General features: G+C 49.2%; 8 protein-coding genes across 8 annotated transcripts; 4 read left to right on the plus strand and 4 right to left on the minus strand.

The window, feature by feature from the left end:
• Positions 1 to 774: 774 nt before the first annotated feature.
• On the minus strand, positions 775 to 1507 carry EDB91DRAFT_687791 (uncharacterized protein). Its single transcript, XM_041328106.1, has 3 exons — positions 1436 to 1507; positions 1160 to 1379; positions 775 to 1108 (listed from the first exon to the last, which is right to left on the minus strand). The coding sequence occupies exons 2-3, from the start codon at positions 1307 to 1309 to the stop codon at positions 935 to 937; spliced, it is 324 nt and encodes a 107-aa protein (XP_041181721.1). The 5' UTR covers positions 1310 to 1379; positions 1436 to 1507; the 3' UTR covers positions 775 to 934.
• Positions 1508 to 3107: 1600 nt separating this feature from the next.
• Positions 3108 to 5435, plus strand: EDB91DRAFT_1078452 (cytochrome P450; the record flags this gene model as incomplete). The annotated part of the gene is made up of 13 exons (XM_041315021.1): positions 3108 to 3218; positions 3257 to 3465; positions 3525 to 3809; positions 3860 to 3985; positions 4132 to 4285; positions 4337 to 4462; positions 4515 to 4617; positions 4672 to 4758; positions 4813 to 4847; positions 4894 to 4940; positions 4990 to 5112; positions 5162 to 5191; positions 5261 to 5435. 13 exons carry the CDS (start codon positions 3108 to 3110, stop codon positions 5433 to 5435), a joined length of 1611 nt encoding a protein of 536 aa, XP_041181722.1.
• A 1677-nt stretch (positions 5436 to 7112) lies between these two features.
• Positions 7113 to 16618, plus strand: EDB91DRAFT_1243991 (uncharacterized protein; the record flags this gene model as incomplete). Its single annotated transcript, XM_041322359.1, has 9 exons — positions 7113 to 7401; positions 7456 to 10484; positions 10535 to 10609; positions 10662 to 13304; positions 13355 to 14449; positions 14502 to 14711; positions 14775 to 15128; positions 15183 to 15309; positions 15363 to 16618. The coding sequence occupies 9 exons, from the start codon at positions 7113 to 7115 to the stop codon at positions 16616 to 16618; spliced, it is 9078 nt and encodes a 3025-aa protein (XP_041181723.1).
• Positions 16619 to 18774: 2156 nt separating this feature from the next.
• Positions 18775 to 19289, plus strand: EDB91DRAFT_1243992 (uncharacterized protein; the record flags this gene model as incomplete). Its single annotated transcript, XM_041322360.1, has 3 exons — positions 18775 to 19000; positions 19051 to 19142; positions 19191 to 19289. 3 exons carry the CDS (start codon positions 18775 to 18777, stop codon positions 19287 to 19289), a joined length of 417 nt encoding a protein of 138 aa, XP_041181724.1.
• EDB91DRAFT_687983 (histone 2A) lies at positions 19288 to 20465 on the minus strand. The gene is made up of 4 exons (XM_041328107.1): positions 20288 to 20465; positions 20038 to 20223; positions 19835 to 19964; positions 19288 to 19783 (listed from the first exon to the last, which is right to left on the minus strand). Exons 2-4 carry the CDS (start codon positions 20167 to 20169, stop codon positions 19593 to 19595), a joined length of 453 nt encoding a protein of 150 aa, XP_041181725.1. The 5' UTR covers positions 20170 to 20223; positions 20288 to 20465; the 3' UTR covers positions 19288 to 19592.
• Positions 20466 to 20550: 85 nt separating this feature from the next.
• Positions 20551 to 22472, plus strand: EDB91DRAFT_1344093 (uncharacterized protein). Its single transcript, XM_041325800.1, has 2 exons — positions 20551 to 20619; positions 20672 to 22472. Exon 2 carries the CDS (start codon positions 20694 to 20696, stop codon positions 22248 to 22250), a length of 1557 nt encoding a protein of 518 aa, XP_041181726.1. The 5' UTR covers positions 20551 to 20619; positions 20672 to 20693; the 3' UTR covers positions 22251 to 22472.
• Positions 22473 to 22939: 467 nt separating this feature from the next.
• EDB91DRAFT_1107290 (major facilitator superfamily domain-containing protein) lies at positions 22940 to 25571 on the minus strand. The gene is made up of 14 exons (XM_041317505.1): positions 25131 to 25571; positions 25036 to 25073; positions 24951 to 24966; positions 24760 to 24896; positions 24596 to 24711; positions 24508 to 24540; positions 24374 to 24453; positions 23906 to 24323; positions 23810 to 23858; positions 23702 to 23759; positions 23550 to 23652; positions 23399 to 23490; positions 23242 to 23349; positions 22940 to 23187 (listed from the first exon to the last, which is right to left on the minus strand). Exons 1-14 carry the CDS (start codon positions 25335 to 25337, stop codon positions 23056 to 23058), a joined length of 1587 nt encoding a protein of 528 aa, XP_041181727.1. The 5' UTR covers positions 25338 to 25571; the 3' UTR covers positions 22940 to 23055.
• On the minus strand, positions 25572 to 26976 carry EDB91DRAFT_1107292 (Prefoldin subunit 3). The gene is made up of 5 exons (XM_041317506.1): positions 26829 to 26976; positions 26698 to 26774; positions 26532 to 26643; positions 26317 to 26475; positions 25572 to 26260 (listed from the first exon to the last, which is right to left on the minus strand). Exons 1-5 carry the CDS (start codon positions 26892 to 26894, stop codon positions 26036 to 26038), a joined length of 639 nt encoding a protein of 212 aa, XP_041181728.1. The 5' UTR covers positions 26895 to 26976; the 3' UTR covers positions 25572 to 26035.
• Positions 26977 to 26995: the final 19 nt, after the last annotated feature.

Below are 26995 nucleotides of genomic sequence, written 5' to 3' on the forward strand. Positions count from 1 at the left end.
GTTTTGCCAAGGATTAGATGTCCACTGATTAACCTCCCACTGCAAGGATGGTTGCGAGACGGACACGGGATTCCGTAGACTGTTATTTTGTCATGTCAAGCACCGCTTCTGCGGTCACGGCCGACTGGTGAGCATTGCACAAAATAGGCTTCAACGACATGTGGAGTGACCACCGGCTGCAGAATATTTTGTTATCGTGGCAGTATTGATTATGTTGAAAACAAGCCAACGTACAAGAATTATCAATTTCCCAAGTGATTTGTACAGCAACCTCGTCTTGTGCTGAAGGCTCGATCTCTAACTAAGGTCGAGACCATAAGGACAATACCAGGTTGAATATTCGACCCGGTGAGCTACTGTAAGACCACTATCTGTAAGCTTCCACAGGCGGCCACAGATTACCTCGGACAGCCTTACCTCTCGACTTGCTTGAACGTCCCAAGCATATTGAAGTACTGTATCTGGTCTGACCTCTGTAACCATTCCTGAATAACGATGAGACATCAATCAAAGCTATGATGACGTACAAGGAAGGCTTGCGCCCACAGCGAGAACAATTCCATCAATCGAAGAATTTGCTTGTAGTATGCCCGCATCCACAGAGTATGTAACATTGGGAAGCAATCCGCAACGAGAAATTATTGTTGTTGCATTCACAGTTGCGAGCCCAACTATAGAGTTTGTTTGTAGGGGTGTCGTAGAGTGTAGTGTTGGATAGTCCTGCAGAGACCAGTCCAAGAAATTGATTGACGACTGGTAAGGATGCGATGATGACCTCCCAATTCACGTCAACTACAGTCCGTGGTCTCTTCTAGGTCATTTCGCCATCCTAGCATTGTTGGCACATTAGTCGTTGTAGAAGTATTGAATGTCTGAAATTGTAGGAGAGTGGAAGAGGTAACATGCAGCACGGAAATACTCGCAAGATAGGCAGTCACAGCGAAAGTCGTCCACCACGAGGCAGGGATGTCACTTTGTCGCTAGACACTACTGAGCGCAGCGCCGAGGCCCGCCCATGCACCAGAGATATCGTCAATTTCAAACGACGTGCAAGCATTCTTGACATCGCGAGCCGTTGAGTAAGGAAGAGTAGAACAGCCGTGTAGACCTAGACAGAGTTCTGTGATCGGCGTATTTATCGTTAAGGGTGGACACGTACGTTGTCAAATGCCTGCAGTGAAGCACTCAGCACTACAGGCCAAAAATCATTGTTCATTGGTGTGAATGGGAGGGTCACACGATGTTCCCAGTGGCAGATATAAAAGATAACGAGGACGATGTGTATAAAAATCAACATTCCATGCAACATATAACATGTGCGTGCAGGGAATGATCCATCACTTGCATTTCCTGAGAGATGTTTCGAGCGAGGCCAGGACCTTAGGGCAGGGAAACGTAAATGTTGCCATGTAACAACTTGGGGTCATTAACATACCGAACCAAGCCCTTGGCGACTGATTAACGGGATGGTTGCCGTCTGTGGCTGACACGAACCACTTGTTGAAGGGACACAGTGGCATTATCGGCGAGGAAGGTCAGCGGGGAGTGTGAGAGGTCTGAAAGTAAGTCCAGTGATATAAACTCAGAACGGAAAAGTAAGTAATTATCTGCACTTGAATAGCACGAACACATCGAGACTCACACAACGGCATTCTCTCCGACAGTCTTCATACATATAGGGCTCGAAATCCTGTGTCCAACCAGCCAAGGCTCAACATTCCCAATACCAATAACACTGTAGCGAATGCTTCTGCACTTCGGGAGTGAGGTACTGCAATATCGAAATTGGCAGCTGGTGGCCTTTGCTCCAATACGCACATTGTACTGCGTGCGCCGTTCAGATAGCGATGGATACGACCGACTGGAAACTGTAAGATAAGGAAGGAAAGGCACAGAGAATCGGGGGTCGCGTCCTTGTTTAGGACCGGCCATTCCGAGGGTGTTGTTGAATGTAAAGGGAAATGCTATGTATAACATTCGGATTGCGCATGGACGCTCCGGGAATCTGGCTAGTAGCCTAGGATTGAAAACCATCTGTAGCATGAACCTGCCAGTAGTGCATGACGATTGGTTACAACTTGAAACCTGTAATATTCCCTCAAAAACCACTGTGAGGATCTGGAAGATGATGCACGCGTCATGTCCGCACACAAGTTCATATTTGAAACATGAAATGAACATACGTGGTCTCAGACCAATCTGGATGAACGCTTCACGGCAATGATACCAATAATCTTCGCGTATACGGTGAACACGATGCCTCTGCTCAGATCTACCGACAGAGTAAACAAAATTGTTAACTTCAAAGCTGCATAATCAAAGAAATCGCACGACCAGTGATCCAGAGATTTGAGCGGGGTTCCCCAAGTGGAAAGAATGACTGCATCCGCGTGTAATGTATATGCATAAAGGTACCGAACATTGATGTTGAATATTGAGCGCTGAGCTCACTCCATGTATCAGATTTACTATTGGAAAATGTGTTAGATTCAACGAACGGTGCTACAAAATCACCCGTCCATCACTCATCACCGACTCACCACCAGTTTAGCAGGTGAAATTGACCTGGGCAGGTGATATCCTCTTTCCGCTTTCACAGTGAATGTAGTGATGACCATATGGTTGACATGATACATCGCAGACTGGGCCTTCCACAGTTTTTGGTGCTATCGAATTGTCTGCATCCCTCGCACCCGCGGCAATCAGCCATCTCCGAATATAGTGCTCTTTCAGTGAGGAGAAGGGGATGCCTGAGACGGATTACCACCATTTTCGATCCGACGAAAGCCAGGGAGATACCGCGACTCCGACTGCTCGCTCTTTACCCCGGGGTTTATTTGCCAAGTGACTCTTATACATAACAGCCGGGGAGTCATGTTATACCCAGGCCGCTCTCTCATCGACGAATCCGAGCCCCTCGAGACGTGGCACCAATGAAATAGAGTGATTATACCTTCCAAATAAATTACAAGCAAGGCCTCATTCTGGTATCTGTCGACATCATTCGCCTTACTTTGAAATGGGGTATACAAGCTCGGGCTCCGGTCTGATGTCTCTCGGCATCATTGCCTGACTCTGGATGTATTTTGAAATGGGGTGTATCGAGTATGACCGCCGGATGTGCTCTCCAACGGCTTCTCTTGGTGGTTGGGTGCTGTGTTATATTCACCCCGGGTACAAGTGATCATGCGATTCAGGGTAGCTACGATTGGCATGCGGTACTTAAAAGAATCATTCATCGATGAGTTCCCTCCAGGCCTTCCTTGCGCTCCTCTCATCAGCCATGCTGCACCCACCTAACTTGTCCATCCCTGACAACATGCAGCTCGTCCTCAGTGCTGCGGCTTGTCTTGGGATAATAATAATTGCTCGGGTTTACCTTCCTAGATCAAAGAGTAGACTTCCTCTCCCACCATCCCCTCCAAAGGCTTGGGGATTTCATGGGCACGTCCTGCCGCTTCGCAGGTAAGATTTCATAATTGACTCGTTGCTTTTAATGCTGACCGTGTGTGATCGCTGATCAGCGAATTTCTCACTATAGCAGATTGGATTGACGAATACGGTCCCCTAATTACCATCCGGTCAAGACTTGACAACATTGTTATTATCGGTCGTTACAAAGTCAGTTCCTCCACGCCGAGTTGTAATCTAGGCTCAACATTCTGTTGCAGACCTGCGGTAGATATCATGGAGAATCAGGGAAAAGCACTAGCTGATCGACCTCGCATGGTTGCTGCTGGAGAAATTTATGGCGGCGGAATCACCATCACCTTCACACACTTTGGGGAAAGGTTTCGTCGCATGCGTAGGTAAGTCCGTGATACCTTCCCTATTCTATCTTACTTTAAACGTGATGCAGAGCACTCCATACGCATCTTCAGCCTAGAGCAGCCGAGGCTTATGAGCCCCTGCAGATGTCGCACGTGAAGAATACTGTCCTTGAAATCCTTGATGATCCAGACAACTTCCAGAACCATGTGACAAGGTAAGCGCTTTCGGTTATGATATTACATCGCCCACAAATATTTTGAAGTTATTCTGCGACGATAATCATGAAAGTTGCATACGGGAAGGAATGCGCCTACATCGGCGACTGATCCTGATGTCATTGAGATTGATCCAACGCCTCAGGATGCTTGTTAAAATCATGCGCCCTGGTGCTTACCTGGTGGACACGATCCCTTGGCTCAAATACCTTCCTTGGTATGGCCGAGACTTAAAACTGGGGTTTGAGAGGACCACGAAACACAACATGCGTCGCATGAACTGCGTGAAAAAGCAAATGGTATGCATTGCCTTACCAATTCTTACATTAAATGTCTGAGTTGTTCCGCAGCAGAGCAATGTGGACATCGGCCCTTCGTTCACGAAATATATGCTAGAAAGTAGCGATCTCCTTGGTTTGACAGAGGCTGAAGTAGCCTCGCTTGCTAGTGCCTTTTTTGCAGGTGGATCAAGTACAGTAAGGTGTTGTTCTGTTATTTCTGAGGATCGTGGCTGAAATCAGGTGAAAGACTGCTGTGGCGATATGCACGGTGCTCATGGCAGCTGCTTGTTTCCCGGAGGAGCAAGCTATAGTTCAAGCAGAGCTCGATGCGGTCATTGGGAGGCAGCGAGGTAGCTCTATTCCTTATTGTAGTTCTGTAAATTTAACTGATTTCTGCACTAAAGCGCCGACCTTCGCCGACCAGAACTCCCTTCCCCGCCTGCACGCCTTCATTTCTGAGGCTGTAAGATGGAGACCCATAGCTGCCAACGGTGTGTACTTTCATCGTGGTTTTGTCCTCCCTGAAGTTTATATTCACACCGCAGGATTGGCTCACCGGACAACCACGGACGTGATTTGGGTAAGTAATGACAAAACATATCGGGCAAATAATAATCTGGCATCAGGAAAACTACTGTATCCCAGCAGGGACTACGGTACTTGGAAACCATTGGTGAGCATCGTGCTCCAAGATACGACGGAACTGATGGTTATTGTCTTAGGGCCATTTCTCGAGATCCAGAAGTATACCCTGAGCCTTACGCGTTCAAGCCTCAGCGCTGGATTGATGATCAAGGTCACCTAAGAGATGATTTAAAATTCTTCCATTACGGGTTTGGTCGGCGGTATGTACCGTCTTTCAGTTATTCGTTCTTTGAATGACTTTTCTTCCAGTGTATGTCCTGGCCAACATGTTGCGAACAGGTAAATCTATTCTTCCACCCACATCTTCTTCCGAGCTCACTTCGACCGATGAAGATCGGTGTTCATTAGCTCGGCCCTTATTCTTTGGGCCTTCCGGCTTGCTCTGGATCCTACGAAGCCGTTGGATGACATGGCGTACATGAACAGGGAGATGTCCAAACGGCCGTGCTCACTTGAGTTTGAGACGAGGATCCCGGAAACGGAACTCAGGCGCATGATGCAGAATGATCCTGAGGTTGTATGAGAAACCTCGACGCTTAGATGATATCGCCGCCCCTGTGGAGGCAATGAAGAACCGGTTTGGGACAATCCACCAATTCATACACGCAGAATCATCACGGTATTAGGTCTTGTCACAAATGTACATTGTGTATTGCAATTTGAATCAACTGAGGTACATTGTTGCCCATCTCTTTATTGCCTGGTACGCAGGAGGACAAGCGATCACTGGCAGTAGAATAAGTATACTTCGTATGAAAAATTGACGGTCCTTTTGGTGGGGTTTGCAATCCTGGATGTACAGTCCTGAGATGGGCGAAAAGATGTATTCATGAAGTAATGATCTAGACTCAATAAAGTGTGTCTCGGAGGTCAGAATGAGCACGAGAAAATGCCTGAGAAGGTATGGTAAGTGCCGGCGAGGCGAACACACTGCCAGGACGGTTGCCGCGAATTTGTGGCTACTAGCATTGGGACTGTCAATTTCTCGACCTGAAGCTGCAGCCGTCAGAATTTTGCGGAGAAGCGTACGCTTTGTGCGCGTGGGATCGGCACGTTCGGACTGGAAAATTGAGGTGGCGAAACGTCGTGCAAGCTCTCTGCAGCGCGATCGCACCGCAGGAAACGCTTCGGAAGCTCCACGAAACTACATTTTCGACCGCTCTACCTACGCCGACCGTCCCCAGAATTTTCCGTCCACAGCTCGTCCCAGACGCGACTCTTTCGAACCAGCACCTCCGCCAGACGCGCCTCCTCCGCTTTCGGCAACGCTTATGTAATCTAGTGCAGGACTTCCCCGTGATTCAGCTCTACTTTGGAATGCTTGTGATAAACGTAGCACCCAGACCATCAATACTTAGAAGGAAGACAGTCGATTCCTTCAAAGTTTATTATGCGTGTTTACACGTTTTATCTTGCGACCTTTTCATTCTGCTCACTCGATCTTCCTTTTTACCCGCCCACTAGTCGTATCTGGATGTCATCACATGAAGCACATCTCAAGCGCTAGAACCTAACTTAGCAAGCCCAGCGCGTTACTCCCATAAAATAGCGGCGACGTTCTTGTGACGTTCATAATTTGGGCCTGCAAGTCGACCGAAACATGAAGTAAGCAGTGAGGCTGGGCTCAATGAATCTGATATCAGGAGTAGCCTTATTTACATAGGGTCGGCAATTCTGTGTTGTTGAATGAAGGTGAATTCAGAATAGTCAACCCTATTACACATACTTACAGCCTAGTGACTAAGTTCCAGTACTTATCAGACGCCGGATTTTAAATATGTGCAACGTTGCAACCCTCATGTTGAAAGGCCTCGAAATTTCTCCACTGATCGTTCCGATTCGTTCGCAACTTGAGTGCTGAATGATCATTGAACGGGAGAACTTCATATCGAGTTATTGAGATGCCGCCCACTATTATTAGTTAGCATTCAACACAAGGTATGTATCTTATGCTGATACCCCATTTTCTGGTCCTGACTTACTGTATACGCCTGGAGATTGATCGCCGATTGTCTATGCAGCACAACGGACAAAAATGCTCAGCGCAGATCCACCCATGAGGGTATCCCAAGCCATGAGGGATTCTGTAAGCGTCTCCTTGTACTTCTTATAACCTCCTGTTTTCAACCCTACAACCCCAAACCGACCCACCTCAGAGCTGTTGACGAACATTCACCACATCAAATTACGGCTACCTGATATGTCTGATGTCCCAGAATCTGCCGAGACTGATGTCTTGCAGTACATTATCACACACATCTTTTGTCCCATCAAATTACCGCAGCAAGATGATTATAATCCTCACAACGAACGCTCCCTCCTTGATGTTGTGCTTGGCTCTGCTCGCAAATTTGCGAGTTTTTTGCCCAATGACCATCAGGAGCAGTGGAAACCTTTGTTGAAGATGTTGGAGAATCTTGCCGTTGCAATGACTTTTCCTTCGCTGGCCAAGGAAGTCGAGTCGCAAATCAGATCTATGCAAGCAGGAGGTATGCACTGTTGTCGCCAAGAATTGACACACATCTCAAGATTGTTTTCCGTAGATATTCTCGCATATCTGATCCGGGCACAAAATGCTGCTGTCGTGCTTCGTAGGCTCGACGCGACGACGACAATATTTGAATCTTTCGAAGTTTCTCCACCGGCGCCTGATGTCATGGCGGCAAAGGGGAAGCTCCTGTGTTCGTATCCAGGACCCGCAATCGCCGTACCAAACTCAGTCGTGGATAGCCCTACCTTTCCCCCCGAGTTGGCGAACTTTCTCTCGCACATGAGCTATGATATTTTAGATTCGGCAGTCCTCCGAGGAGATTCTGCACATCCTCGTTATATCACACAGCTTCTCACCGACATCCTTCGCGCCTTTGGCGAGCCGGCTGACGTCCCTCGCATTCGTAAACGTATAGGCGACGATGCCTTGCAGTCCAAAGACACACTGCCTTGGCGAAGATCATCCCTCTGGCTTGTCGTCAGGGTTGTGTTGCAGACATCCCTTGAACGTACCAGCCTTGGGCGAAACGGTTACAAGGCTTTCATGACTTCGCTCATGACGGACCTTGTGTCCAAAGCACTTGAGGCGGATGTGTCCAGCGATCTGCTCTACTTTATGTCCACTAAAATCAGTCGCCGGTTGGTTAAGCTTCAGGCTGGAGACGAATTCTCAGTGATCGTGATGCACAAAGCCACTGAAGAAATCAAAGACCGACTGGAGCTGCGCTGGAAGGATGTTCAGGCGGCTCAGGCAGACTCCCCTCATTGGGATGCCTCGGAGATAGATATCACCAGAGACACCAGGCTCTCTTTGGCCAGAAGCGAGGAGTATATCGCCGGAGCCTTACATCCTACTCACGTCCAACCCAGCATGTCAGACTTCCAACCCCATCATCGCCGACGGGGTACTATCAAAGACTTCCTTGGTCCTGACGCCAGCTTCTTCGAGAGCGCATATGCCGAGGACCCCTTTTTAGCGCTCTCTGATTTCGAATGTGCCATCGAGCAGGACATTGATGACTGGGTTGATGGTGTCATGAACCTTGATGCTGCTTGCATTGATACCGCTTGCCTGACCATTCAAGCGCGCGCTACCAGTTATTCCACCAGAGCGCAAGCTTCCTATTCCGGAAATCCTGAGAACATATCCATCATGCTGCTCACGCTGTTCGAACTCTGGGTCGCGCTTGACAAGCTGGTTGTTATGTCAATCCCTCTCCTCCAGGAGTACTCTCCGGAGATACCAGTTGTTATTTTCAATCGCCTTCTCCTCCAAAAGGCTGCCGCTTTAGAGCGACTCGGACTTCTTCAAGAGTATGTTGCCGCTCGCACCCGTGATGCGCGCTCGGGCTTCTCTATCTTCTCGGACAGCGCGCACATAGACGCGTTCGCGGTTCGTTATTATCACCAATCTGAGGAGCTGCAGTCATACAAGCAACGTATTGTGGACGATGCAGATGCTGTGCGGAAAAAGCGAATGGTTGATCTTTGCGACAAAAACAACAGGTACAAGCGTCTCACAAATGAACTTGACGCTCTCACGTGCGACTACTCGTACCGGTGGCGAGGTTGGAGCCAACATTTTAGTGATTGTCATCAGTGCCAGAAGTGGAGGGAAAGGTATTGGCTTTCTATTGAAGTTCATGAATGGCCACTTCCCGAATCCATCGACGATGCAGCAATAGTGGTATTCGAACTCAGTGCCCCGATCGCTTTCAAGATGTGGCGATCTTTCACCTTCCACTTTCTTCACGACATATGCACCCCAAGTAGACGACCAATTCAAAGTGCGACGCAGTACATGCTGCTCACTCATAAGCCGCTCTCACGCTATCATGTAGAGCATCCTGGCCAACGTATCACATTGGCCTCCGAGACAGTGTCCACCCATACCCCCCACAAGTCCCTTCCATGCACTGAAAGCGACATCTTTGTCAGCAATGAGCTGCGTCTCTGCCTTTACGATACGATCAAAGGTGTCTGGATCTCCGGTTCTCTTCGGAATACTGACATATCCGCACTTTGCACGTACGTGCTGCCGGAAGGTCCGTATCACGGACTGCAATCTTATCTGTCTGGTACCCAGCACACCCCCAACGAGGTCCTGGTCAGCCAGGCTACATGTCATGCCGAGTTGACGCTTCACGAATTCATCGCTTTTGGGAGCCTCCGTAGCGGCACCCTTCTGCAGTGGATCAACATTCTTCGTGAATTGCGAGCACGCACGCTCACGTTTCGCGATCCCTCGATCCACTTGCTGCTACTCCAGGCTAGTGGGGAGGCGGGAGAACTTTCAACCGACGGGTCTAGGGTATGGCATGATGAACTGAAAGTCTCGGATTTTGGGCACGCCCTGATCGATGAGCTCCAAAGCTTGAAAGTCAGCGTGGAAGCTAATTGGCTGGAGGGCACAACGATGGCAACTATCTCCGCCCTGGCATCCCGCCTCCTCTCATCAGCAGAGGATTTCAGCGTCATACAGCGATCGTACAAGCTGCTGCGAGCTGTCCGAAATACTACTTTCAAATGGGTGCAAGAGCTATCCAAAGCTCTTCAGGTTGCTCTAGGCGAAAAGTCTAGTCGTGAATGCCAAGCCCGCGTCCGTGACATGGCAGCAATTTGTCGTAGCACCTACAATGTTGGCCCAGACAATATCGCAGCACTCCTCCAATCGTCGCACGACTTGGAGATACTAGTGTACTGCTCTGTTACAGTGATGGATAACGCGCCCCCAGATCTACATGCTCTCCCGCCGATTTCAAGGTTACTCCTTGAACGCAACCGTCGGTTATCACGCTTCTTGGAGACCTATTTCCGACGCCATGTGGAAGACGACCAAGAAGGTCTTGATCGGGCTATGAAGCATCTCTGGCCCGCATACCGGCGCCACACACACTGGAGAGTGCTTGGATCGCCAAACTCTCGGTGGCTTAGATGTGAAACAGCACCTTCTAACGATTCATCCCGCCAAACCATCCACTTTGACATGTTGGCTGTTCGTCTATTGGTCGACGGCAAACCATTAAGCAGGCTGCCAGTTTGCATTTCACAGCATCCTAGCTACATAGTACTCTTTGGTCATGTGAGTTTTCCAGCATGCTAGTCAGCCAACCATCTAATAGCCCCGAGCAGCAAGAACTTGATGTTTTCCCCACAAAGATTCCCGGCATAGAGTTTGCCACCAAGACCTTTATTCATGGCTTTCAAGTGAGTTCGTAAAGTTCAAGGACGACATCCAAAGCTTAGCTGTCCTTTACAGATATTTTTCGGGATGCGCAGCGGGGATGTCGTCATTCAATCAAAGTGGAAGGATGGGCACCTCCTTGAACTAATACCTCGAGAAAAGCTCCAGCCCGACATCCCCGCATCACTGGTTGAAGATCACGTGCATTGGCTCGACCTCAGTACTGGTGTGATCGAATTTCGTCCAATGGAGTCAATGTGGAACCCGTCCGATAAGAACTGGGTGCTGCAATTCACGGAAGGCGGGCAGTCAGTCGCGCAGCAGGGCCATTCAACTCTTTTTGACATTCAGAGTCCCGCTTTCTGCATGATAGCGAAGACACTGAGCCCACTTGAAAACTTCCAATACCTGATTGTCACTTGCAGCGCGGACACACGCCAGACTGTAGTCAATGTCAATCTCCCTCGATTTGGGCTCTCTTTCTTTATAGACAGAGATGGAGACTTGCATTCGTGCAACCAGAAAGGCATGGTTGTTGACGAAGATCAGTCCACTGGTACAATGTTTAGACTTGTCAACCAGCTCGTTTTGCGCCCCAAAGATCGAAAAACGTACAATGGTCGCCGCGTCATCATCCCACAAGGTGGTGTCATAGTAGAGCCCAGAGGCCACCATGTCCAGGTCACCATCGATCCCAGTCCTAATCATGTTCGCCGTCCCTATCACTTTTACGCCGTCGATGTGGAATTATGCCGCCTGACAGGAAACGTTGGTCTCACGAATAAACTGTACAAGGTGTACTTGCACGCCGTGTGTAGTTCCCATGCCCCGGATCCGTTGACTAAACGCACTGGTTTGGAAGAAGCTATGTGTTTGCTGCAATCCGCCGCATGCTATTCCTTCATGAAGCTGGACCCATTTGACTGCGAGCTTCTCGCTCGGATAGGCTCCTTGACCGTTGATCGCACATGGCACCATGCTGATGAAATGAGCTCGCAGGAGGTCCACTGGAAAGGTGGCTTATCATCTTATGTCCAAGGCTGCGCATTCTACCATGCCGCCATGAATATAGTCCAATATGCACGGAAGCTGCAAGTGCTCAGCGAAACACCAGTTACAGTTTGCCCAAACTTTCCAACACGCGATTTGACCCTCCTGGAACGCGCCTCTCAGCGGTCCATTGTCCTCTACTCCCATGATCTAGTCAATTCCTTCTATCCCAGAAAATCGACAAACAGTGAATATACGTCCAGGGATGTCGTCCACTGCTCAATCGACGATCAAAAAGCTTTTGATTGTGCATGTATGGTGCGCGACTGGAGGATCACGCTTGACCCTTGTCAGGCTCTCTTCGATGTCTTCGTTCGGTGGAATGAAGTCTTCGGCGAGACACATGACATATCCCTTCGATATGACCGAAAGTGGCTGATGCCTGACTTGGCTAAGAGATGGATGACCGTCTACGAACTTTGCTGCCACGCAGATAGAGAGACTCACACATTCCAACTCGCTTTCACATTATCGGCAATGACTTTCTCCTCCCCGGAGAAGATGGGACTCGCTGCGACCATGTTCGCGTTTGCCGCTATTCCCGCGTTCCGTACAATCTGCTCCCCCAGATACGATGTATATGACCTTTCATTTGGGATCAAACCCCTAGAACAGGACCTCTGCCGCCACATCTCTTCCTATACTACCTTCCGCAATAGTCCTGAGGCGTCCTGGTCTCGTTCCTCCGACGAGTCGTCCTGCGACTTTGATAGTCGGCGACAAAAGCACTTCCAATCCGAGTGTCTACGTGAGCAGAATGCGGCAGTCGATATCCTTCTTGAATGCTGGCCTTGCTATTCCGTCCCTACACGCGTTCTGGATTGTCTGAGCGGCTCCCGATATGACAAGTCCAACGTTAGCGCTGCCCTCGAAAAGCGATACTCGAACTGCTATCGCAACCTGTGTCTGAAGACATATCTGGATCGCGTGCAGAACGTGCTTGATGAAGCGAGGCGGACTCTCACGCCGTCCACCAAGCAATCGTACACATTCACCCCGAACAATTCAGATGTCAAATCGGTCACCACCGCCGTCCTTACCGAACACTTGTTCAGAAAGCCTCCGCCGGTCATCACATTACTTCCTGATCCACTCCAGCACAGTCATGTTTCACTATCCGACAAAGTCTTTGGCGACGGGCTTGATTCATCTCCACTGGAATATGTGATCTCGAACTTCTCGCGATCTCGATTGGACAAGTTCGGTAGCCAGTATGCTGAACATCTAGAAGACAGCAGAATCCATCTAAATAGCGAGCAAGTACCCATCGCCCCGTGCTCAACCCGCTGGACAGTCGACATGTTGCAATATTATCATGCGTGGTGTAATAAGCTCTATAATAGCGCTTTTCGGAGTTTGGAAGAGCATCTGGCTCCTTCAGGTTTGGCGGAGGAGAGCATGTTCAATTCTGGGCAATGGCCGCGCATTACCGTCACGTTTCTGCTCGGCCTTCTCGCCTCCACGTCAAAAACGCCTCTATGTAACTCTTGGAGAGTCCCTTTGACCAATTTTGCCCACATCATCCTTCGATTGCAAAGATCACAACGACTTCTGAAGTTGAAGTCGGCAGCTGGTGGCGACAGTGAGGAGTTCGTAAAGGAGCTGGCGAATGACGGTTACCTAGCAGTGGACGGTACCCAGAAATTTCTGGACTGGCTTCTAATTCAGGTATTCAATGGTCGCCAACAATTGAAATGATTGATCGCTGACGGTACTAGGTAGAGAACCGATTTCTTATCCGTCGCATGCAAGCCAGCGTTGCAATCGAGATGATTTCCCCAAGCTCTAGCAACAATACCGCCCTGCAGCTTCATATGGGAGAAGGGAAATCTTCTGTGATTGTACCTATCTGTTGTGCTGCACTAGCAGACCGCAGCAATGTGGTACGAGTCATCGTTCTAAAGCCTTTGGCTGCACAAATGTTTCACCTGCTCGTGGAACGGCTCAGTGGCCTTACCAACAGGCGGATTTTCCACTTGCCATTCTCGTGCTCCTTGCCCATTACTTCCGATCATGCAAAAACCATCCGGTCACTGTTTGATGAGTGCAAAGACGTTGGTGGCATCCTTATCGCTCAACCAGATCACATTCTCTCTTTCAAGTTGATGACCGTGGAGCATCAGCTTCCGCCTGCGAACATGGTTGGACAACCCTCAATAGGGCTGGCCACCACCCTGCTGGATAGTCAACGGTGGCTTGATATGCACACTCGCGACATACTGGATGAGAGTGATGAACTGCTGCATGTTCGATTTCAACTTGTCTACACTTTGGGCGATCAACAGCGCTTGGAAGGTTATCCTGATCGATGGACCACGACACAGCAGGTGATGACTCTTGTGGCAAAACATGCTCGCCGCCTGTACCAAGAGTTTTCTCTTGGAGTAGAGTTCCAGCCAGATGCTATCGGACGAACCGGAACTTTCTCTCATTTCAGAATCCTGGACGTTGACGCAGGTGAAAAGTTGATCGAGCTGGTTTCCAGCGACATCCTTGCCGGCAACCTTCCAAATTTCGCATTCGAACATGTGCCATCTTATATCAAAGACTCCATTCGCGAGTTTTTTACCGTACCCACTATTAATCCGCAGCTCCTTCACGAAGTTCGGAACTATTGTGCTGGGTCCAGTCTGTGGAATGGACTACTGCTCATTCGAGGTCTCCTTGCACACGGTATTCTGGTATTCACGCTGAAGGAGCGGCGATGGCGCATAGATTACGGTCTGGATCCTCATCGCACAATGCTCGCCGTACCATACCGAGCCAAGGACGTTCCCTCATCTAGGGCAGAATTCGGACATCCAGACATCGCAGTCGCACTTACATGTCTTTCAGTACTACTACGGAGGGCTCACTGAGAAACAGGTAGCCCTCTGCTTCCGCCAGCTTCTCAAGCAAGGCAATCCCTCATTGGAATATGAGACGTGGATTAAGGAGATGCCTTCAGATCTTCTTCCGGAAAACCTGCGACACCTCAGTGGAATCAACATGGAGTCTGATGAACAGTTCGCTACCTCTTTGGTACCTCTCTTCCGGCGCAACAAGGTTGTCGTAGACTTCTTCTTGGCTCAGATCGTCTTTCCAAAAGAAGCGAAGGAATTTCCGCACAAGTTATCTTGCTCTGCATGGGACCTGTAGAGCGAAAGCCCTTCTGGGTTGCCTACCACTGGCTTCAGTGGAACAAACGATTTTCGCTACTTGCTGCCCACCACCATAGCGCAGCGTGCACTACCCCACCAGCGTGGTACGAATGCCAGAGTTCTCACTCACCTTTTACAACAAGAGAATGATCGCTATGACTCGCACGCAGCCGGTGGAGGCGCTCGGCAGCTCCTTAAGGTCATCGCGAAGCAGTCGCCGGAAATACGGGTCTTGCTCGACGTGGGTGCACAAGTGCTTGACTTGCAGAATGATGAGGTGGCGGATATGTGGCTGGACATCAACCGAGATGCTCAGGCTGCCATCTATTTCGACAAGCACGATGAACTTATGGTGCGCACTCGGGATCGAGCCATAGAACCATTCTCTACGTCTTGTTTTTCTCAGCAACTGGACCAGTGTGTATTGTATTTGGACGATGATCACACCCGAGGAACGGACGTCAAGTTGCCTCGGGGATTCCGCGCGGCTGTTACGTTAGGGCCAAAGGTCACCAAGGATCGCCTTGTCCAAGGTCAGGATGCAGTGTATCTGTTTCATCGATGGCGTTTAGTAATATATTGCCAGGTTGCATGCGTATGAGAAAGCTCGGCCATGGCCACTCAGTCATGTTTTTCGCTCCTCCAGAAGTAGATCGCAGCATCCGAGACGTGAACAACAAGGACGATGCTGAGGACATCCATGTGTCAGATATTCTCGTGTGGGCGATGACGGAGACGTGCTCGCACATTCAACATCGTGCTTCACAATGGCTTCAGCATGGGGTTGATTACAAGTCTCGCCACGGTGCATGGTCCTCGTTCTTATCTGACCGTATTACGCCCACCGAACTCGCCCGTTCGTGGCTTCAGCCAGGAACCAAGCACTTGGAGGAGCTCTACGCTCCAGCTCAGACGGACAAATCTACTTCTCGGACATCACTAGACAAAGAGCTTTTGGAGAGATGTGGCAGCGTTGGGCTGGGCGTTTCGCCTGAAAATCACTTGGATGAAGAGCAAGAGAGAGAAGTTGTACATGAGATTGAGCGCGAGTGCGAGGTGGAGAGACCGCCACATGCGCCGGCTGCTCCCCATATCATTGACGAGGATGTCCGGTTCTTCATTCGAACAGGCTGCATTCCGGATCAATGTTGTGTGTTCACTCCAGTTTTCGACACCCTCACCACGACTTCAGCTTCAGCTGCTTTATCGGGGAGTCAGCCATGGTCACGGGACGTGTTTGCCTCGAGGGATTCTGCTACAACAATTCTGACCGCAGACAAAACGGACAGCTACATCCGCCCAGTCAACTGGATTCTTTCGAATACAGCATCTCGCACGCCGGTGCTGGTCATTATCAGCCCCTTTGAGGCCAACGCTTTATTACCTGACATTCGGGCAAGTAAGCGGGTTCGCTTGCACACTTATACACCTCGTGTCATCAATATGATGAAGTCATGCGATGACTTGCGCCTTTACGTCATACCATCACTGCCCGCGCGATGGATGCCACATGACACCCTCATCCGCCAGCTCAATGTCTTTGCTGGACAACTATACTTTCCTCATCAGCGTGCATACGTGCAGCTGTGTCGCTTTTTGGGGATTTACACTGCAGATCTCGAGGACCAGGGTGCTTTTGAGATCCAAAGTGATGGATTCATTAGACCGGAGGATCGGCCTCCTGCCGCGGATTACCCCAACACCTTCCAACAATCGCCTATCCCTATGTTGAAGGCTCTCTTCAGTATGCGCCGCAAGGGAATGGGGTATCTGCCTACGCACATCGGGAAGCTATTGGGTGCTCGACGATTGACGAACGAGGACTTCGAAGAGACAGATTGATCCGTAAGTTGGTCTTCTGCATGCAAGCGCTCATTGATGCAACTACTCCACAGTAGTACTCGGTGATTAGAAATGAGACTGTTCGTTCGTAGATTCTTTTCGCAATCATTGTCTTCTTTCAGGTACATAAGGGTACATACCACATAACACCTTTCATCATTGTGTCATCGTTGAGCGGGAAGTTTAATTGAATTGACTGGTAGCTGACATTATTTTTCGATCCAAATATGTACGACGACACAAACATTTCTGCGAGCAAGAATGCCTTTGTGGACTCTGCTTCCTCATTCAGGACGTGATCATGCAAATATGGGGGGAACGTGCAACGTGGATACACGGGGTGGGGGACAGTTACTTCTTTGAACTTCTCCGCGGCTTGACTTGCACTACAGCACAGGCGTGGGTGTCTTGCGCTTCGAACAGGTAACGTACGGACCGGGATCGTTAGCAACTCCGGTATGTTCTGGACCTACTTTGGCAAAGCAGGTTCAAGTCGTCATGGAAAAAGTTCCATTGCCAATCGAGGAATTTGCTGTTAGTACGCCGGCATCTAGGAGTGTAGTATTCGGAAGTAGTCCGTAATGCGAGCTTCCAGTCGTTGCATTCACAGTTGCATGTCCTGAGGCTGTTATAGAGTCTGCTTGTGAGGCGAGTCGTAGTCTGTAGATTGTAGCGTTGGATAACCCTGCAGTAGTCCGGGCAATTGATTGACAACTGGTAGGGATGAGGTCACGAGTTCATAGTTTACGCCCCATAGCCCAAATGAGCTTGTTGGGTCATTTGGCCATCCTAGCATTATTGGCACAGTAGTTATCGTCGAAGTATTGAATATTTGAAATTGTGGGAGAGTGGACGAGGTGACATGCAGCATGGAAATGCTCGCAAGATTGGCAGTCACAGCGAAAGTCGTTCACCACGAGGCAGGGATGTCAGTTTGTCGCCAGACACTGCTGAGTGCGGCGCCGAGGCGTGCCCATGCACCAGAGATGTCGTGGATCGCAGTCAATTTCAGACGGTGTACAAGTATTCTTGACATCGCAAGCCGTTGAGTAAGGAAGAGTAGAGCAGCCGTGTAGATCTAGACGAAGTGCTGTAATGGGCATACTTATCGTTAAGGGTGGACACGTACGGTGTAAAATGCTTGCGGTGAAGCACTCAGGACCACAGGCCAAAATCATCATTCGTTGGCGTGAATGGGAGAGTTACACGATGTTCCCAATGAAAGATATAACAGATAACAAGGACGATGTGCATCATAACCAACATGCCATGCAATGCGTACATAACACGTGTGTGCAGAGAATGATCCACCGTCTGCATTTTCTAAGTGATCTTTCGAGTGAGCCTTCCAAGACGCTGGGATAGCGAGATGGAACTGTTGGCAATATCATGGAGTCAGTTAGCATGAGAACATACCGAACAAAGTCCTTGGCGGCTGAATAACAGGATAGTTGCTACGTGTCGCTGGCATGAACGCTTTGCGACTCGGAAGGGATGAGTGACAGGAAGGTGAGCGGAGGTGGCGAGGTAGTGGAACTAAGAACTTCTGAAAAATCGACTTTCATATGTCAACAAACTGCTCAGCCTCACCTTTTTACGGAGAAATGGGAACTGCTGATTGAGCGCATGCGTCAGGCGAGAAGATCAAATGTGGCTGAACTAAACCTATCAACACATCAGCTTCACAGCGGACCGCACAGCTGGCCGAAGCAAGTGAGACAACATGAGACTGCGCTGGTGATGGTATGACAGTAAGCGACTTATGCAATATCATGATGTAGGAATGGCCGCCAGCGGCTAGCAACCTCTAGCAACCCGCTCGTCTGTGGATTGACTTAATTCAAGATGGCAGCTGCTAGCTCCTACGGAAACAGTGACATCATCAGCCAAATTTCCCCTGACAGAGATAATTATAGTGTCAGTACTCCGATGACGGCGATCCACAGTGGTCCACAAACTTCACCTCTGATTCGACCTGAACGCAAGCAGAGTCTCTGATTGGTCTGATGCTGTCCAACATCATGACGCACATGACATCATTCTCTCCAACGGTCTTGATACATATACGACTCGAAATCTTCTGTTCCAACTCAACATCAGTCGCCGCCAATAAATCCACCTCGTATTGAAACCTATACATTAGTCGAGAACTCAGCATGTCTTCCATACAAACCCATCCCAACAACGATGCGTTAAACACTTCTCCCCCGCAGCATCAACTTCACGACTCTTCTGAGCCGCTACCAGGTTCCGGGTCGCGTGCCGGCACAAAGACTCAGGACTACTCGCCGGCCAATATCGAGCGCATGGAGTCGCAGGAGGCTCATGGTAACACTGAATTCACCAGCGACCGCCCGCTCGGCGTTAAACCTACGCCAGAAGGTATTAACATTTTATGTTACAGTGAGATAATAATAAACATGTACTTGCAGGTAGAGTCGCAATTGGTGGGCAGCCCAACCAGCCCGAGGGCCATGCCGGGTTCGGTGACAAGGTCATCGGAAAAACGCAAAAGGCAGGTCTTGTGCCTTTTACGTGCTAAAGACGATCAGTTAACTGACTTCCTTTATAGGTCATCGGCAAGTACACCAAAAATGATGAGCTCCATGAGAAAGGCGAGTTGAGAGAGACGCGCGGGAAAGGCCTTGGGGAATGCACGAGCAGCTCATGATTGAGGAAATGCTACAATACATGCAAGTAGACTCTGGAAATTATTTTGTACATTTCACGATCGAATTGTAGCACGATAAAGTTGGACACTATTCTTCTGGACTTAAGGAAGGAACGTACAGATAGAGACGAAGTCAGCAGTTGGTAAACTGCCGATCAGACAGTCTCATTCATGTATTCGACACAAAACAAACTACAGATGCAAGTAACACAAACAGGAGTAAAATAAAGTTAGTTCAGCTGATTGCCGCGCTCACAGCGTGAATAGATAAAATCAACGCCCGCTGTAACATTCCAACGGCAATTACTGCTGTTGTCCCTCGAGCTTCTTGCTCTTGCCCGTACTAGCTGTCAAGCTCTTGTGGATAAATGGCAATACACCGCCTCCGGCGATTGTTGCGCGGACAAGGATATCGAGTTCTTCATCTCCTCGAATGGCAAGCTGCAAGTGCCGCGGCGTTATACGCTTCACGCGCAAGTCCTTCGATGCATTTCCTGGCAACGGGTGTAAGAATGAGCGTCTCCAATCCGAAGTATCCTACTCACCGGCAAGTTCAAGCACTTCAGCAGTGAGATACTCCAATATTGCGCTGGTGTAGACGGCAGCCTTTGCTCCAATACGCACATTGTGCTGCGTACGCTGTTTCAGATAACGATGGATACGACCGACAGGAAACTACAAGGACAATGGATAAAAACAGGGGCTATATCAGGAAAAATGATAGGAGGATGATACACTCAAGACCGACCTGGAGCCCAGCTTTCTGGCTACGAGTCTGTATCGTTCTTGGTGTCGTAGTGGCACCAGACCCTGCAACCCCTCCTGCTGCTTGAGTGGGTGCGCCCGACTTAGACTTCCCTCCGGTAGTTTTGGGTGCCATGAGAGGGAGAATGGAATGTCAAAAGGTTTCTATTCGAGGAAGGTCCGATGTACACTGTTGGGAGTCAACCATAATCTCGTCAGACGTGCGTGAGCTGCAACGAAGATAGAAAACGTACCAAATAGTTGGACACTGAGCAAACACGTTGGTATGGGCACGAAGAGCTCAAGGGGTGTAGTTGCTGAGACTATTTGAGTGGGGCAAGCACTGATCAGCGAATGTGAGAAATGAAGTCAACAAGGACGCGAAGGTTGTTATGATGGCAGTAAGAAGCAGAGTCGCGTCTTTGTTTAGGGTCGGCAATTCGGTGTTGTTGAATGCAAAGGTGAATTCTATTTTTGACGCGTGTAGTCATGTGACCTGAGCCCACGACCGCGCTGAATCAGCGCAACTTCAGCGAGTCGGACTTGGGAGTCTATGGAGTGACTTGGTCTTTTTAGTACATCCAAGGTAGAAATAAATATCTAGCAGGTATTATGGCTAATATCCCTTCTCCATCTAGCTCGACTCATAAGGATCTCGTGATGAGTAAGAGCACTCCTTACTTGGACGCATTGTCCAAACACTTTCCAGCGGAATGCTCGTCCATCATAGACTCCCTGAGTTCTGAACAAGCCCGATCTGCTGTTGATATGCTACTTGCATTTGCATCTGGTGGTGAATGCCCCTCAGACGTGTCATCCCACGGCCAACTGGAGTGGACGCGCGAGCAACCTGCCGCCATGAGGGCGGTGCAAGACGTCTCTGGACTGAAAGGCACCAAACGCGGGCGAGCAGCCAGCACTGATGAAGAAGGTGTCGGCTCAAATTCCAAACGTCAAAAAACTACAGATGTACTTGAGGACGACCGGCCCATTTTTACACTCCCTTTAATATCCACGAACTCGCCTGTTCGAAAAAAAGTTGACATCACGATTCACGAGAAGACGATACGTTTTGTAAATCCTTCATCTCGTACTGTGGAAGCTTCGATCCCTCTTTCTGAGATCTCACGGGCATTCCTGGTGCCAACGCGCGGAAAAGCAAAGCAGCACTGGACGGTCGTCATGCTATCCAGTGACGTACCTGAAAAGGGTCGGGCCACAACTTCTAACCCACACCAAATAATATTTGGACTTGACGCTATAAGCGCCTCTAAATTCGACGCTACCTCCTACTCCGGCTCCTCCACTCCATCCACGTCAACAGTAGCGAAAGGAGAGGAGACACTTTCTGTCCTACGCGAGTTTCTAACACATCTCCCCATTTCTGTTCTTGAGGCTTCAGCGACTGTATTTCGCAGTGCGTGTGCCACTCCCAAATCTGGACACAGCGCAGCCGGTATCGATGCCTATCTTGCCGCCAAACCTGGGACTCTATGGTTCTTCGATTCGGGAATTCTTTGGGGAGAGAGCAAGCCATGCGAGTTTTGGGCCGTTGGTGATCTAATCCCAAAAGACGGTATTCGATTGATCAGTGCTACGGGCCGCACGTGTTCTGTCATCATCGGGAGAAAGACACCACCGTCTACTGAAGATCACAACAGCAAAGGGGGTCAAGATGTGGATGGAGAGGGAGATATTGTCGAGACAGAGTTCTCTATGGTAGACGGTCGAGAACAAGACCCCATCAACGGGTGGGCGAGGCAGCGGAAGCACTTATTCGGGAAAGGTTCCGCCCCACCTCCTTCCAAAGCCACAAGTGGTAAGAAGACAACGACCCAGGAACAACCATCTGCAGGCGGTACCACTGCTGCCAACGGTCCTGCATGGGATGACTCAGACTCAGATGATGACGACTTCGAGATTGCTTCTTCGGAAGACATTGATCATAGCAGCTCATCAGATTCAGAAGCGAGTAACAGCGGGGGTGGTAGCCATGCTGATGACGGGTCGGAGGGGGAAGACGACCGTGGAAGCGATGCCGTCGACGAAGAGAGTGGAGAGGAATCTGAGGAAGAGCTCCAAGAAGCGCATCATCCCCTCTTGCGACCAGGTGCTATGCCTCGAATGTCTAAAGCAGCCATCGATGTGGTGGTAGACATGGTGAATGAGGATTTGATAGGGGGCAGCGAGGAAGAAGACGAGCTCGACGATTCATAACTAGAACGAACATATTAGGTCACTTCATCAGTACAATCGCTCCTTGCTATCGATTCGCTCTCTTTGATCGTGAATAAGAGCTAATTGGGGTCATGATGTCTCAAGTTGTTGGCAAGCCCCTATTATTTATTCCGTTAATACTTACCCCGAAGTTCTCTTTTACCTGCCCCTACCCTCCATAATGGCTACTAAACCCAAGTTTCGATGACAGCAAGTCCGCATCATCAGCAGATTCCGTCCAACGCAGAAAACCATCTCTACTTTCCTTTCTACGAACCGGACAAAGACGTACTGTTCCATCTCGCGTCCGCGATATTGTGTGCAGTCCCAATTTCACATCGTCCTCTGTCACCTACCGCTGCGTTTGCACCAGGCTGCTAAGTGGTTACTTGGGCGATTCGCTGGTGTGCAGGTGAGTTATTTCTCTAAGCTTCCTCGGCTCAATCCCTTGATTCTACGATATTGTGACATCTCCTTTGACGACTGAACTGACTATTTTTCGTAGCAATTCTGTATATCTAGACTGCGATAGCACTCTAGATGCAAAAGTAGAAATGACAAAATTGATGTAGGTTTTGTTTTTTTCGAAATAAAGATCCCGTTTATTGTCGGTCTAGGCTAGACGTGGGTGGAGAACGAGGGTTTTTGTTCACGCGTTGCCAACCTACTTGCACTGGCTGGTCTTCTCGCACAGAGCAATCCTTTTGGATATTTTATTGCGTTCAGTAACCGTTCTAACACACGACCCACAACTCAAGTTCCACAAACAATCGACGTGGTTTTTCGGGAGCGAAAAACATCTACTCTAGATAGAAACCTTACCTCTGGGCTCATAAGGCAACAAGACAGCCAGGCTTCCAGCAAAAATTACCAGGGCTCCAGCAATATACACAGGCGCCGCCGTCGCGAGGTTAGCATATAGCGCAATGATGGGGGCCTAAGATTCGGAACACGGTAAGAACAAGCAGCGCGACACGGACAACAAACGCACCAGAACGCCAAACATCCTCGATGCTGTGGATGTCAAACCATTTCCCGTTCCACGATCTTTCGCAGGGAAAATTTCGGGAGACATAGCGTACAAAACACCATACATAATCTACTCGCGGTTAACCCGGTCTCCCGTTCGGACAAAACAATTTACTCACGTTGCTGAAGAACACGTATCCGCAATTCCACGCCAGGAGCTGGTTTGATGTCTGGGCAGTGGTAGTCGCGAACAAAAACGCGCCAGTGAGCCCTTTATTTCGCGGGAGGTCGTTGAGTAAGGTAAGCACTTGATAACGTCTTGTTACTTGCCTGAGGCAATGGCAAGAGTGCCCTTGCGCCCGATGTATGGGAGTTCCACTGCCCAGCCGGCGAACAAGGCAGCAGGAACACCGATGACGCTCAAGATGACTTGCTGCACAGCGGCTTCAGCGATAAAACATGGGACAAGTAATCGTACGTACGTTGCGATAGGTAATATACAGGGATCCGTCCCCGAAAACAGCACCACGACTGGAAAGTCTGCGAAAAATGAGACGAACAGATACCATATAATCTGTTGGAAAACGCACAAGTATGGCAGGAAATTGTTATACAGTGTGGAAGCAAGTCCGATAATACCTGTGTTTCGTTAGTCATTGCACGAGCAACAATGCCTGTGTTCTTACCCCAGATAGCAATCAAGAGACTAGTCGACCAAGCCATTTTGGGAGTAGCAAAGAGAGCTTTGATATGTCCAGCGTCATACTTGGAACTCTTGCTCAGGATCGTATGTCTTTCCTTGGAGGATGAACGTCTGCCTGGCATCGCCCTGTCAGGAGCCTCAAGCTCTTCTACAGTGATTGGAGATGTCTTTCCGTTGAATCTCGCCAATTTATGTATGACCTCGACGGCATCGGCATCACGACCGATGCCAGAGAGGAAACGCGGACTCTCCAGCAACGTGAACATGAAGAACCGAAGGGCCCAGAGGGAAAGAGTGATTCCGCCGAGGATTAACAACAGATAACGCCATCCCATATTATTGGATTTAGTGCAGTCTGAGGCACTGGCACAGGAATAGTTAGCGATTAGGGGCCAAGCAACCTTAAAGTTCCGTTAGCAAATGCATGGACAAGGAAACGTGTGATACGCACGAGACTGGATAACAATTGTCCGAGAGACCACCAGATAGAAAGGATGGTGAGCAAGTATTGGTGGGAACCTGGGACAAAATCTGGCAGGATCGCATTGAGTTATCTGGTGCATCTAGAGGTAAACCGCTTATCACCAAGGAAAACGGCAGAATCTACGGGCATGTTGCCTGTAGTACCATTGTCATAAAAACGTGCTTCCCGCGAGAGATGGAAACGGCAGACCTCCCACGCCAACGCCAACCACAGCAATCAAGGAGGCCAGTGCGACAAAACTAGGAGCTCCGCCTGCTGCTAGTCCGAATATTCCAGCGATAAACAAGGTAACGTTGAAAGACCACCTAAGTATTGCATGGAGTGTGGACAATTCAAAATGTATTCGTACATACCTTCTTCCCCAGATGTCACATCCAAGACCCCAAAACACAGCACCGACAAGAAGACCAATGTTCGAAGCCAGCGACAGGAAGGGCCCGTTGAAGTGGAATTCATTGACGACAGGCGTAAGGATGAGTCCGCTCAGAAGCTTCAGCCAGCCACTTAGTTCTGTTGAAAGCATGATAGGAACGAATAAACCTACAGGCCAGACCGAATCGCTTTTGCAAGTAACACGTATTCGCATCAGAAATCACCATAGCACAGGATGTAGTCACAATATAACTCACGCAAACCAGCCAAATCCAGCGACCACGAAGAGGTACCACTATTTGTTGTCTCGATTGAGATAGACATTCGTTAGAGGTTGACAATTACCACTGACCTGGTATCTACCCATCCCGATATCTTGTATCGCACGATTCAAGATGCGAGCTTTCGCCTGATATACTGGATCATTGTAGCCATCATCGTAGAGATCTATAGCAGGACCTGTGATTGGGCTGACATCTGGAAGTGCGTCGGGCAATGGGGAAGAGGTACAATCTGTGGATTTCGAGCGCCTTTCAGCACCTGTCGTGTGTACAGACATGGTGGACGAAGTCAGGGAACGAGAGTATAATTGGTTGCTGCAACACCTAGTGGTGGGAGTGACAGATCAATTTTATCTTGGTCCATCCTGCTTTAATAAAGTGCAGTCTAACCTCCGAGTAGTAAGGGATCCGAATGTGATGTGGATGCACACACACTAGCCTCGAACTTCGAAGGCAGTGGGGAACGTCTGGTTCGAGACTAGCGTACGCAATAATACCTGTGATGAGTCCTGCGTTCCGCGGAGCGCTCATCCCGGGCCGTGGACCGTGGGTCTATAATAATAGTGATCATTCGCGATACGGCTCTCGAGATAGCTCTCTCGGAACCCGCACAAAGGTGATTCGATTCTCAATTTATGTCAGGTTCAATACATGTGTTAGCAACAGGCCCATGTCCAGCTTCAAGTTGAGTAGTACTTCAAAACTACATGTGAGATCAAGGCGAGATATCATCGCTTTACCGCCAAGTTCAGCAGACGAAGTACAGAGCACAAGCGATAGCGCAGAGACAACAAACTTGCACAACACCAGGTAGCGAGGACCTACAGCTCTTAAGGGTCATGTAAGCTCAAGCGGATCGAACGAAGGCCGCCGAGCTATATGCAAATCGAATCTTTGAAAGTACAGTAAAGTTGATGTCAGAGGCTCAGAGCGCTAAAGCGTAACCGAAAATTAGGCAGTGCAATGATAACAAATACTAGCCGCCCTTCTTTCCATCAGCTTCTCCAGCTAGTCGACGCTCTCTTCTCCGCTTAACATCCCAATTGTAAACTCTAGCAGTGTTGACTTCCATCACCGTCAATTGCTCTCGCAGAAACTCCAGGTCTTCGATCGTAGCTTTTAGGCTGGCCTCTGCAAGATCCAGCTTGGATCGAAGGAGTGATGCAGCTTCTGGCAGCTTGTAGGATAACATAACGTTCGCCTTAATTCGAAAGATCAGATGTCGTCGGGAAACTCATGGAGGACACATAAACTCACCCCTAGCCATAGATAAACAGTGTCAGTGTCCTCAAGCTCTGCTTCCGCGAAAAGCGTGTCATTTAGTTCGAATGTTGTGGTGAGTGGTTTTTTGGGATCGTCGGTGTTTTCCTCGTCGCTGAGATCATCCTCCAGATCGTCATTCTTCTGCTTGCCTTCCTAAACGACAACCATCAGATAATATACAGCAATATGTCGGCAAGTGATGGACTTACTCTTCGTTCTTGCAGGAACTCCACCATGTGTAACGTCTTTCTGATGTCAGGGATCTTGTCTTCCAGACCTTTTCGTCGTTGCGTTAGATTGGCATCCATATATCGGTACTTCCTGGACTTCCTTCGGTTCAAGATCATCACAGAGTAGATTTCAGCTCAAACATACGCGATGGCATCCTGGAAATTCTTTAAGGGAGCCTCGACTCCGCCATCTGGACCGCCCAGGTATTCTTCGACATTTGCCTGCATAATTGAGCATGAGCAGAAGAACAGGGATCTAGTTTTGTTGATACACACAATGAATGGAGCTTTTGGAATTCCCCGTGGATTTTTCTCCTCTTGAAATATTGACTTGGAAGACATGGTAGTGGAGCTTTTGGCAGTCTTGAAAGCTTGAACCCCGCTTCCAGTACGTGCGTGCAATGATCAAGAGAACGGATACGTCCGGTCGGAGTTGGAATAGT

Source organism: Suillus paluster (assembly GCF_016628075.1).
Source record: "Suillus paluster strain FC165 chromosome Unknown EDB91scaffold_6, whole genome shotgun sequence".
NCBI classification, from domain to species: Eukaryota; Fungi; Basidiomycota; class Agaricomycetes; order Boletales; family Suillaceae; genus Suillus; species Suillus paluster.

Coding starts and splice junctions, on each gene's coding strand:
- EDB91DRAFT_687791 (XM_041328106.1), bottom strand. CDS start 1,309: ATGTTGCATGGAATGTTGATTTTTATACACATCGTCCTCGTTATCTTT. Junction 1,109..1,159: donor CACTGCAGGCATTTGACAAC/GTACGTGTCCAC, acceptor AACTCTGTCTAG/GTCTACACGGCTGTTCTACT.
- EDB91DRAFT_687983 (XM_041328107.1), bottom strand. CDS start 20,169: ATGGCACCCAAAACTACCGGAGGGAAGTCTAAGTCGGGCGCACCCACT. Junction 19,965..20,037: donor GCCAGAAAGCTGGGCTCCAG/GTCGGTCTTGAG, acceptor TTGTCCTTGTAG/TTTCCTGTCGGTCGTATCCA. Junction 19,784..19,834: donor TGAAGTGCTTGAACTTGCCG/GTGAGTAGGATA, acceptor ACCCGTTGCCAG/GAAATGCATCGAAGGACTTG.
- EDB91DRAFT_1344093 (XM_041325800.1), top strand. CDS start 20,694: ATGAGTAAGAGCACTCCTTACTTGGACGCATTGTCCAAACACTTTCCA.
- EDB91DRAFT_1107290 (XM_041317505.1), bottom strand. CDS start 25,337: ATGTCTGTACACACGACAGGTGCTGAAAGGCGCTCGAAATCCACAGAT. Junction 24,454..24,507: donor AGATTCTGCCGTTTTCCTTG/GTGATAAGCGGT, acceptor CGATCCTGCCAG/ATTTTGTCCCAGGTTCCCAC. Junction 23,653..23,701: donor TGTATATTACCTATCGCAAC/GTACGTACGATT, acceptor GCCGCTGTGCAG/CAAGTCATCTTGAGCGTCAT.
- EDB91DRAFT_1107292 (XM_041317506.1), bottom strand. CDS start 26,894: ATGTCTTCCAAGTCAATATTTCAAGAGGAGAAAAATCCACGGGGAATT. Junction 26,775..26,828: donor TTCCAAAAGCTCCATTCATT/GTGTGTATCAAC, acceptor TCAATTATGCAG/GCAAATGTCGAAGAATACCT. Junction 26,476..26,531: donor AGTTCCTGCAAGAACGAAGA/GTAAGTCCATCA, acceptor GTTGTCGTTTAG/GAAGGCAAGCAGAAGAATGA.